This window comes from Mytilus galloprovincialis, chromosome 1, assembly GCF_965363235.1.
Source record: "Mytilus galloprovincialis chromosome 1, xbMytGall1.hap1.1, whole genome shotgun sequence".
NCBI lineage: Eukaryota > Metazoa > Mollusca > Bivalvia > Mytilida > Mytilidae > Mytilus > Mytilus galloprovincialis.
Window position 1 is genome coordinate 8,088,358 of NC_134838.1, and position 12,239 is coordinate 8,100,596.

The window sequence follows — 12,239 nt, forward strand, 5'->3', positions numbered from 1 at the left end:
AGATATTATTCAGAAGTAAATTTTGTAAAAAAAAAAAATCGCTTTTTCCGTATTTTACTTATAAATGGACTTAGTTTTTCTTCCAGTTAACATTACATACAGTCTGCAGTTAAAGTTTATAAAACATTTATTAGATTCATAAACTATCCTTGTATTTTTGTCCATCTGATGAGTTAAGCCTTTTTCAACTGATTTTTATAGTTCGTTCTTATGTTGTATTGTTATACCACTGTCCCAGGTTAGGGGGAGGGTTGGGATTCCGCTAACATGTTTAACCCCGCCACATTATTTATGTATGTGCCTGTCCCAAGTCAGGAGCCTGTAATTCAGTGGTTGTCGTTTGTTTATTTGTTACATATTTGTTTTTCGTTCATTTTTTTTACATAAATAAGGCCGTTAGTTTTCTCGTTTGGATTGTTTTAAATTGTCCTATCGGGGCCTTTTATAGCTCACTATGCGGTATGGGCTTTGCTCATTGTTGAAGGCTGTACGGTGACCTATAGTTGTTAATGTCCGTGTCATTCTGGTCTATTGTGGATAGTTGTCTCATTGGCAATCATACCACATCTTTTTTTTTATATTGTAGGATATTTCTTGTAAAAGATATTATGTATGGAGAATATCATAAAAGGTATCAAAAGCCCTCTCCCTTTTCCAAAGTCCGATATTTGTTTTTTCCTTTCTGTTAACTTCAATTATTTTCGTGTTTCTGGCCTTAGACCACAATTATTCTTCTACTTTGCTACAATGCATCTTTTGGTAAAAGTCAAATTAAATCAAAAATTTGTACCGCTTCAAACATGAAATAAATGCAACTGCTTATATATAGACCATTATTAGTCTAATAAAATATGCTTTTAGGACAATCCATCAGTGCTTTTTCTTTTGAGAGCCTTATTGACATGCCAATGGTAGGATATTAAGTTTGTATAAATGACTAAGACCAGCTCAGGCTTATTTGAGGTGTGGTCGGAGGGGTCCCGATCCCGAAATCCCGAGCATAAAAATATGAAATCCCGAGATGCAGAATTTAAAGAAATTTGTATCCCGAAATTGAAACTATATTACCGGATCCCGTAAGGATCAATTCCAAAATCGAGCTTAAAAACACCCGATCTCGACGTCCCGAAAAAGATCCTGCCTCCCTCTAATCTCTACCCTATTTTCATTTTTGCCAAATCACTACTTTCACTTTCAACAATAAATTTGTATGTCCCATTTATGGGCATTATGTTTTTATAGTCTGTGCATCCGTGCTTTTGTTCGTTCGTCGGTCCGTCCGTCCGTCTGTCCCGCTTCAGGATAAAGTTTTTGGTCGAGGTAGTTTTTTGAGGAAGTTTAAGTCCAATCAACTCAAAACTTAGTATATGTTCCTTGCGTCGTAACTACAATCCCCCTCCCCTTCATGAATGTGACCTACCGAATTGGACTTTTTACCGGATTTGTTATCACATAAGCAACACGACGGGTGCCACATGTGGCGCAGGATCTGCTTATCCTTCCGGAGCACCTGAGATCACCTCTAGTTTTTGGTGGGGTTCGTGTTGTTTATTCTTTAGTTTTCTATGTTGTGCCATGTGTACTATTGTTTGTCTGTGTCTTTTTCATTTTTTGCCATTGCGTCGTCAGTTTATTTTAGATTTTATGAGTTTGACTGTCCCTTTGGTATCTTTCGTCCCTCTTTTCGTATATATAGTGCCGATGTGGCATCCGTGTACTATGGTCACATTCTTGTTTCCCCATGTTTTACGGATTTTAATATATATGCAACTGGTATGACCCCTTAAATAGTAAACATGTCAAAGAAAACAGTAGACAGAATACAGAGAGTCTCTATATATTAAAGTAGTATAATCGTAGTTTACATGTAGATAAACGCGAAAAATAATTGTCCTCTCTGAGGAAGTATAATGCTTGTGGTTCTTGCGATCTAAACAACATGATACGGAGAACGCTCTGATTGGCTTATTTATTTTTCATATTTGTTATCTATCATACGATTATATAAAAAAGATGTGGTACAAAATGTATGATTGCAAGTGAGACAACTATCCACAAAAGACCAAAATGACACAGACATTAACAACTATAGGTCAACGTACGGCTTTCAACAATGAGCAAAGCCCATACCGCATAGTCAGCTATAAAAGGCCCCGATAAGACAATGTAAAACAATTCAAACGAGAAAACTAACGGCCTTATTTATGTAAAATAAATGATTTTTTGCATGTTTCAAACCGGAAGTGTTATCTATATCTAAAAGTCAGTCTGATGGCGTAATCAATATCCGGACTCCGTTTTTGTCGTTTTTCTCCAAAAATAACTCAATCTGAATAATCATAAGAATGGATGACAAATGCGACTATGCATGTTACCTATAGAACACAGAGGCATGATGATTAATTTATCGTGGAAAGAAGAGAAGCGACACACAAAATGAGGTCTTCTCGTTTAACAGTATAGATATGACGTACATATTTTTGTAAATTGAAGCCAGAAAATAGATTAAACAAACTATCACACATTTCTTTACATTAGTTTTTTTCAAAGCAGTTTTTATCTTAATACTCAGAATCAAACACATTCATATTTAACTTCTAAATATTTGTAGGTTCCACTGCAGGGATCACCAAACTGTCTATGATCAGCCTTTACACGACATATTCGTTTACCATTGCACATTGCTTTTACTTTATTGTCAGAAGTTGATGACCTGCAATCAGTTGTACGTATAGAATGATGGGGGCATATCCTTCTATCAGTGGTCCGTCCATATACTGCACTTGAGACTTTAATCTTAGAAGGATATGAACATTTTATGTATGCTAATTCATCTTCACAAACAATGACATCGGCAGAGACTGAAATATAAAAAAAAATACATTCATCGTATTGCAATGACCTAATGATTATTAGTGGTATATCGATGTCGTCGATGCCGTGGTTTTCATAAGAAGAAACAAAATCAATCAATGTCTTTGAAAAGTTATCAAATTAATAAAAAGACACATCGGATATCGTCAAAACAATCTAATAGATATATTTATGACTTAGGCTTATTATAAAAGATCATGTAAACCGATTTTTAACAGGCTTACGTAAAAAGAAATCCATGATGTTGAAAATCTTACTTTTAAATTTCATGCTTCTGAAGCGCTTCTCTAGATTTCCCTTCATCATGAATAAAAACCTATATATTCCAATAGTTTGTAAAAGAGAAAGATACCAGAGGGACAGTCAAACTCATAAATCGAAAATAAACTGACAACGCCATGGCTTAAAATGAAAAAGATAAACAAACAAACAATAGTACACATAACACAACATAGTAGTAAACTTACCATTTGCAATAATCACTCCTAAGATCAAAAGTCCTCGAAGAGTTATAATGGTCATCGTTATTAACAATCTACAATACAGATCATATATATTTGAATATACCAAATAAGTTTTCTATTACTCAAATTATCACTTCAGGCTTTTTTTTTTATAGTATTTTGCATTGGTAGTATACGTATGTATCAATATCTATGTGTGAAACCCAATCTTGCTGGACTGTCTGTTTACTAAAGTAACATAGCAGATAGGAATCAAGCGGTTTATTCTTTGCATAAAATACAAATTTTCGAATTATCTAATCAAAACTTACACGTTTTATACGGTATCAAACAACTAACAACTTGCGCTTGGTGGCATGTCTTTACAGAAATTGCCAAGATTTAAATCTTACATATCTTGTATTTGTATTTCTATTTAGTGATGAAAATGTTTACTTTTATACTGCCAAAATCTGCTATGATATTTTACTGAAAAAAAAATGTTTATTATATTCTTAAAATTTGTATACTTTTAATATGTTTTATGTTTTATATTTTATGTGTGTATATATATGTCGTGTACATGTTATTATCGGCGTTTTACGTTTCCGCAAATAAATATCTTACTTTTCCGGAAAAAAAAAGTAACTATTCCGCAAAAAATAATTATTACTTTTCCCCAAATAATTAAGGAATAAAACAAATTAATATATTTATTAAGTAAAAGGTCATCAAAACATGCAAGTAAAATTCATCATTAAAATGGATGAAAACGTATGTTTAAAAGTTAGCACTAATCCGATATATCTTGATATGAATTCTTAAGTCAGTTCTGGCAGAATATTTGTAGCCAACACGTCTTACAAAGTCCACAGTAGTACATTCACCGTTTACAAGTTTTATATTCTGTTCAAGAAGGAAGACCATTTTCTCCTTTTCATATTTCCGAATGGGTGCTTTTACAGTTAGAGTTCTCATCTTTATGTAAGATGTTGTTTGAAGTTTCAATAACACATCGACACAGACAAAAATGTTAGGATGGCTAGCGTCACCCTGCTCGTTCGGGTGGGCATGAAAAGACTCGGCACCATTTGTTGTTCTTTTAGCTGCGGTCAGAAGGTGATGCCCAAATGGTTGGTGGAAATCTCGAATTGCTATCTACATAAAATTCCAATATATAATCGGCAAACTTCATGCATTTATCGTCAGATGGAGAATCGGCTATTAATTCAACAAAGCATGCTTTAATCATGTCAGTTGGCAAGTAAGCCCAATCAAAGAAATGTGTTAGCCATTTACCAAAATCCTCACCAGAGTCAACTAGTTATATCTAATATATTGAAGATATAAGATCAGAACCTTTTCTTAATTAAAAAAATCAAATAAAATATTTATCTAATATAATTGTATTCAAATATTTATAATTTACCAGGTAAATTTCCGAAAAAGTAATATACAAATTGCGGAAACGTATACTTTAAATTTGCGGAAACGTAGTATTGGAACTTTGAAAAATTAGCGGAAATGCAATACGCCCGTTATTATTTTGTACAGGTTATTACTTATACAAACATTTTATACAAGTAATTACTTGTATGAAGCCATCATACAAGTTATTACTTGTACAAATACAATTGTATACGTAATTACTAGTACAATTTTTACTGAGAGAAAGATAATAATTTGTACAAAACATTATATTTGAAATCGTTTCACTTTAAACAAATAATTTATTACTCAGACTTAAAGGTATAAACCTTTAATACCAATATATGATATTACATGTGCAACTTTTTATCATGGTTTATTTTTGAAAACAACTTGTAGAAGGGGTTTATTTTATTTTTGCTTTTAACGACTTTGTCACTTTGCACTAGTAGTCACTATTTAATTTTTTTTTTAAATTTGTTCAATGTCTAATGCTAGGTTATTTTGTTACTCTGCGTTCGTCGTGTGTCTTAATTTTTCTAACATTTCAAAAATGGTACTAATATAAAACAGATTGATAGGATATAATTGCCAATGAGACAACTCTCCACAAGAGCCCAAATGACACAGAATTTAAAAAAAAAAACAAAAAAAAACACGGCCTTCAACAACGAACAAACCCCATACCGCATAGTCAGCTTTAAAAAGCCCCGAAATGGCAAATGTAAAACAATTGTACACGACATATATATGTAAATGTATATATCATTTTTTATAGTCTCTCATAACTTTTTTTTAGAGTGGCTCTTGTTTTGTATTGGAAATTGTAATATTATGTAAATGTTTTATAAGAGGTGAGACTCAAATAATTCATTGTCTTGTCTTGTCTATATATTTGAAAATATACTTTAAACTTAGTGATTGTGCATGTGTGATGGTCCATCAGAGTATTTGGACAATTCACGGCTGGTAATCTACACACGCAGAACATTAGGTTCTGCAATGAAAACCGTGAGAGGATTTTCCGGTTGTGCTTGAGTGGAGTAATTGTCTACGCTTCAAAAGGTATGTACATTACTAAATCTCAATTTTCTTATTCAACTGATCAAAATATTGAAAATCGGAGAATGCTATACTGTGGTGAATACTTTAACGAAGAGATACATGTATCATTTACTGTTGTACGTAGAGTTGAACTCCTACAAAATCAGTTGTCCCACAAGAAATTGCCTAAAAAAGTCACATTTCAATTTTGAAATGGTTCTATTTACAGACCTACAAGTTCAAATTTAGTTTTTTTTTCGGGCAATGGGTATGAATGTTGTTTTTGGCGGCGTGTGCGCTGTCCGGTGTTGATAGACGTCTTAATAATTCCAAAAACAACATTTTTCCATGAAGTCATGCGTGAGGGGATCGGTTCTGATTCAGGACAACGTGAATGCGAGAGGGGAAGTACAAACATTTTTTTTAATCTTTGGCTTTGTGACTTTTGTTGACTCAATAAATGTGATGAAATCAATGCTGATTAAAAAGCACAGATTTATCCTTATACTTTAATAGATGTAAACTGATCACTGATTCAATGAAATCAAACTATTAATTGTTTGTTCAATTTCAGAAAATGCCATTGTTCAAAGGAAAAAGGAAAAGAGGACTGAAATTGACTCTCTACAAAAAGCCATGGAGATACAAGTTGTCCCCGCCCTCGAAGCGTCACTATCAAATATCCTTCGGATTTACAATGTTTCTAATTATTGCTATCAAAATGAACCCCCTCTCTTTATAAACTTGAAAAAAAATATGGCCAGTGTGCAATATCTTTTATTAATTAAGAACGGAAACGTAAATTGATTTTAAAAATGTAAAGAAGGAAATATTATTCACGTCAAACATTGAAATACGACTAAAACAAAATTTGTAGTACAACTTACCAGTACGAAAATTTTCCCTAATATAATGACATATTGACCAGACGAGGTTTAAATAAGTCTGGACATTGAAAATCAAGCACGAGAAAACCGATCCCCGCTAAAAAGTGACCGGACGAACAAGTTATATATAATATCTAAAAATAGTAAAAGGCGAATTTACGATGACCCATAACGTTACAGTACAACATAAGAACGAACTATAAAAATCAGTTGAAAACAGCTGAATGAATATTCATGTTATACCCATTTACGAAATGAGTTATCTTCCCTAAAATAGTTTATTTAAAAAAAGAGATGATTCTAAAAACATAAAATTTGATATGTTTTTAAATATTTTGATTTATACAATAAATCACCAAATATTCTTTATATGAATAAAGTCTAACTATTGAATTGCAAATCTGTCTCCAAATTTGCAGATGTGGGCAAATCATCGGTCTAGTTTTTACTTGTAGCAAGAAAACATAATCGTTGACAACATTTTTTGTCTTTATTCTTCGTGAAACATATTATTAAACCAAGGTTCCTACAATTATTTCAAAATCCAATCTCATAAACTTTTTTAAGCACACTCACATATGTTTTTTTTTCATGAACAATGTAGCGAAATTTAGGTAAGTTTCAACGACTCATAGCTTGAATATAAAGATATGATTTGTACTTCCCCTCACGCATTCACGATGTCCTCAATCAGAACCGATCCCTTCACCCATGACTTAATGAAAACATGTAGTTTTTGGAATTATTAAGACGTCTATCAACACCGGACAGCGCACACGCCGCCAAAACAACATTCATACCCATTGCCCGAAAAAAAACTAAATTTGAACTTGTAGGTCTGTAAATAGAACCATTTCAAAAATGAAATGTCACTTTTTTAGGCAATTTCTCGTGGAACAACTGATTTTGTAGGAGTTCAACTCTACGTACAAAAGTAAATGACACATGTATCTCTTCGTTAAAGTATTCACCACAGCATAGCATTCTCCGATTTTCAATATTTTGATCAGTTGAATAAGAAAATCGAGATTTAGAATTGTACATACCTTTTGAAGCGGTGACAATTACTCAACTCAAGCACAACCGGAAAATCCACTCACGGTTTTCATTGCAGAACCAAATGTTCTGTGTGTAGATTACCAGCCGTGAATTAGCGTATGGTCATTACCATAGTTTTGTGAAATCTTTGCATCATGCATTAAATATTACGCATTTGTCGTTTCACGTGTCATTTGCATTGAATGTTTTTCATTATAAAGTTCATTTTTCAAACATAATATAACTCTTCATCCTAAAGGTAAAACTTTAAGAACACAACTTGAGCATGCAAGAAAAGCATTAATGTGGGCATGATCAGAAAGGAATACTTTATAGGTATACAAGAAGGTGGTAAAAGTAATAAACAAAATAGGTTATACGCATGGATCCATTTAAATCAGTACGATTTTATTCTAATAATTATATAAAGTGAACCCTTGATGATTTGGGATCACTGTATAAGTCCTATGCAAAGATTCGTTAAATCTAAAAAATAAATAAATAATAAAAACGAAATAGGAGAGCAAATTCTGCCTTTTGCACAGATTGAAAATACATGTTAAGTACTACCAAACTTCCGCGAACCAGTTCGCTCTTAAAGGGGCACTATCAACGAGATATATAAAAACTGTAATATGTGATTTTTTTTTTGCTCAATCATTTATGAAAGTGAAATAATAATTCGCTTTTAGCAGACCGTATGCTTTAATTTTGTCAAAATTATCTAAAAAAAACATTGATTATGAATTATTCACTTGCAAGTGAATAATACGACCTCATTGAATTCGTCTTCATGTCAACTTCAATTTAACACCTTAGCTTGAGATGGATAACACGTAAATTGTATGTGTAAAGTTATTTAAAGAAAAAGAATGTCAACATTGAAAGTGAAACAAAGGTAAATCATTTGATTGACTGACACGATCCACATAGAATAATTCTTACACAGGTAAAAAAAACAATAATAAACATTTATTTTTCATTTATAATATGAAATTAAGTAGACCTAGAATAACCTAACAACACGATTTTCTTAATCTATGTATATCTATATTTATATTTACATCGCTTATATGGTCATCGGATGACTTTAGAAATACACTCGATAATTAGTTAGATGGCGCCTGGACTAAAATACACACGAAATGATGCTACGTATTTGCATGCTCGTGTCCAGTTAAATTGATTATTTTAGACTTTTACTAGTTTGGATAAATGTTTTACATTGTTGTTAATTAAATATGAGAATTTGATTAAAATCGGTGAACATGAATTTGACCGCTAGTGCTGTCAATGAATAGAAGTTCCAAAAGGAAGAAATATTCTGGAAAATTATTTCCACAGGCATAAATATTACAGTATATGTTCCTAACGGAATAAATGGTATAGAATATTTGTTCCAACAGGAATAGGTATTATGACACTATTTATAACCAAGTTTCCAGTGGAACTTCTGTTAGGCGGAACAAATATACGTTGACAGTGCCCCTTTAAATGCAAGGATGTTATCACTTTTAACACAAGCTAGGCAAGTTACAGTTTTTACATTAAATTTGAATTTTATTCATAATTGAAAACTTATAACTACCATAGTAGTTCCTTTTGAAGCCAACGAATGATTTGTATCTGTACGAATTTCACACCTATTAATGTTATTGTAAAAATCATGAGATGAAACATTCAAACCGAACGTTTATTTTCTCATATAAGTCTTATTGGTTAGATCTTGTATTATAATTCGATTGACGTTTTAATATTCAAATTTTCTTGAAGCAAATTCACTATAGTAAACTTTTAATCTCTTACAATCTTTAAAACGAAATTTTACATTAAACTCATTTAATCATCGTGTGATGAAACATGTGTAGAATTTGACATGAATTTATCAATTTAAAAAATAAAAATTGACCATAAAAAAAAGACAAGTTACCTTGTATATGTTAACTCAAGTAAATGCATACAATACAAGATTGATACATATTATATATAGTGACCTGTCAGAATAACGCTATGACGATTTTGTGTTTTTAAAAATTGTTTATTTGGGTTTTTCCAGGAGGTGTGACCTACAATGTACCAAATTTTTTAAATTTATTGACGGATGTTACAAGGCGAGATTACTAGACAAATTAATTCTAGGAATTGTCATAGGTTTGTGCTGTAAACAAAATGATTTAAGGAGTCGTTTAGATTTAAAACAATACTGTATCGTTCCACTCCATATCCTTTTCATAAACCAAGTCACATTCATCGGTCTTTTAATAATGTAGTCGCTGAATATTTATCTATAAGGACTTGGTACTTACTGATAACCTTAAAAAGAAAATTTTAAAGGTCAAGGAACAGTAAATGTGTCATCTTTCAATTTTGCGTACAACATTGGCAAGTTGAAATCAACTCTCAAGGGTGACTGGGGATTCATTCTGGTGAATAAAAATAGTGTCACTGTTGGTCTTCTTCCGACCGGCAGTGCGGGATGCATAAAAACGAAGCCATGTCAGTTCAGAATGCGGACAGATGTTGACAACATAATGATAAGCTATAAAGTTATATTTCTCTGTGTCTTTCCTCCCAGCTTCATTATATTTCTAAACAATAAATATAAATTATTTATTTTTTTTAAAATATATATCGATAATAATAGTATGCATGTTTAGTTTATTGCGAAATTATGGACATCTTTCCCTGCATTTATATGATATAATTGTGTTCCTCTTGTTATAAAGGTCTTTTCTTTTTCAAAAGGGAAACCCCTTACTGTGTTTCGTCTGTTTATTATTATTTTTTTTCCGCCAAACTTTGACGAAGTTATCCGCCTCAACTGTAAGACATGTCCCTTTCATCTTCACACTTTGTCTTTGTGTCATGAATACCTATCTGGAACTCACCCTTTAAGTCGAAATATTTTGTCGGTTCGGAGTAATCCCTCCAAACCAAAAAACCTGGTTATCGTTCCAACACCTTACCGTATTAGGTAGAAAAAAAACGAAGGGTGAAATTCGTTCAGGACCAGACGCTGGTTCTTCGTTACATTTGAATCCAAAAGATTCAACGACTCATTGGTAGGGTTATGCCCTATGAATTAACCGGTGTCGGTTGGCCACCAAAACTGAGAAACCGTAAGTCGTAAACACCTAGGATCTTCACCATTCATCATTAATTCATGTGATTTTGAAAAATACCTCAAGGTCAAATTTGAATGTTGACCTTGACCTATGATCTAGCACCTTGTTCTGGGATAATCTCAGCAACCTTAATACTTACAGAAGTGTTGAATAGTGGGAAATGTTTGGGTCATTAATGCGCAACTTTGTTACATTTTGACTGAAGAGATTTGACCTTTCTCTAAGGGGCATAACCCCTGTTTTTGGTTTCTAAAAAGACAAAATCATCTTTTACTATATAACCTAAGGTCCTAGACCCATGGGGTCTTCAGCAATGACATTGGGGACTAATGACTTGACAAATCAATAGGTCAAAGGTCAAGGTCATGTCCCGGATAGCGAATTGTGTGTTTTTTACCTTATTTATGGTGTTTTAAGAGTGTTTTAAAGGTTTTTAAGGTTGACCTTGACCTGTGACCTTTCAATTTTTTGGTCGATATCTCAAAAACGATTAATCTTACAGAAATAGTAAACACTGAAAAATGTTAAGGTCACTCTGGCACAACTTTTTTACATTTTGACCGAAGAGATTTGACATATTCTTAAGGAGCATAACCCCCGTTAACGGTTCTGAAAAGGTAAATTTAGCTTTACCTCTTGAACCAAAAGTCTTAGATCCATGGGGTCTTTTGCAATGACATTGTGGACTGATGATCTTCACAAAGGTCACAAGGTCAAAAGTCAAGGTCATCTCCTAAAAAGCGAATTTGTTGATTTTTATCATATTTTAACAGTTTTTTTTTGTGTGTTTAAGAACTTTTCAATACGTTATACCTCTATTGGAACATGTATTTTACATTTCAAAAGGAAAGACCCCCTAATTGTTCAAGAACAATTGACATTCTAATTTTAAATATTTTTTTATTAGTGTTTGTACATATGATATTAACCTTTACTATAGTTAATCTAAAGTGACCGTTATAAATAAACCATCTTTTTTAAGTGTATTTAACAATGAATTTAATCAATTCTTTACAACTTAAATTCAAAGTCACTGTAAAATATTCGTCAAATATGGATTGTCCGTTTTACCAAAAATTAAGTAAAATTTATTTCCTCACAATTTCTTTTCAAGTCTACTTTGTTTTGTTTTCGGTTTCATTTTTAACAAACTATGCAGAATTATGTCTCAACATTCTAATTTGTAGCGAAAGGTACGATTGATATGGAGGAGACAATTATACATATCATTATAACATTTAACTTATGATATTCTCTTGATATTTTTTAATAAAACAACACTCATTCAACATACCAGGTTTATGATGTTGTAAACCTAGCGCACTTTTCATCTACACTCACTCGTCAATAAAGCTTGCATTTAAAAGTACGAAGTTCAACATTTTTAAGGACTGAATATT

The 12,239-nt window shown here is 32.2% G+C and overlaps 1 protein-coding gene across 1 annotated transcript; it reads right to left on the reverse strand.

Annotated features, from left to right (window-relative positions):
* Positions 1-2,389: 2,389 nt before the first annotated feature.
* On the reverse strand, positions 2,390-9,721 carry LOC143064534 (L-rhamnose-binding lectin ELEL-1-like). The gene is made up of 3 exons (XM_076237425.1): positions 9,645-9,721; positions 3,342-3,409; positions 2,390-2,861 (listed from the first exon to the last, which is right to left on the reverse strand). Exons 1-3 carry the CDS (start codon positions 9,671-9,673, stop codon positions 2,575-2,577), a joined length of 384 nt encoding a protein of 127 aa, XP_076093540.1. The 5' UTR covers positions 9,674-9,721; the 3' UTR covers positions 2,390-2,574.
* Positions 9,722-12,239: the final 2,518 nt, after the last annotated feature.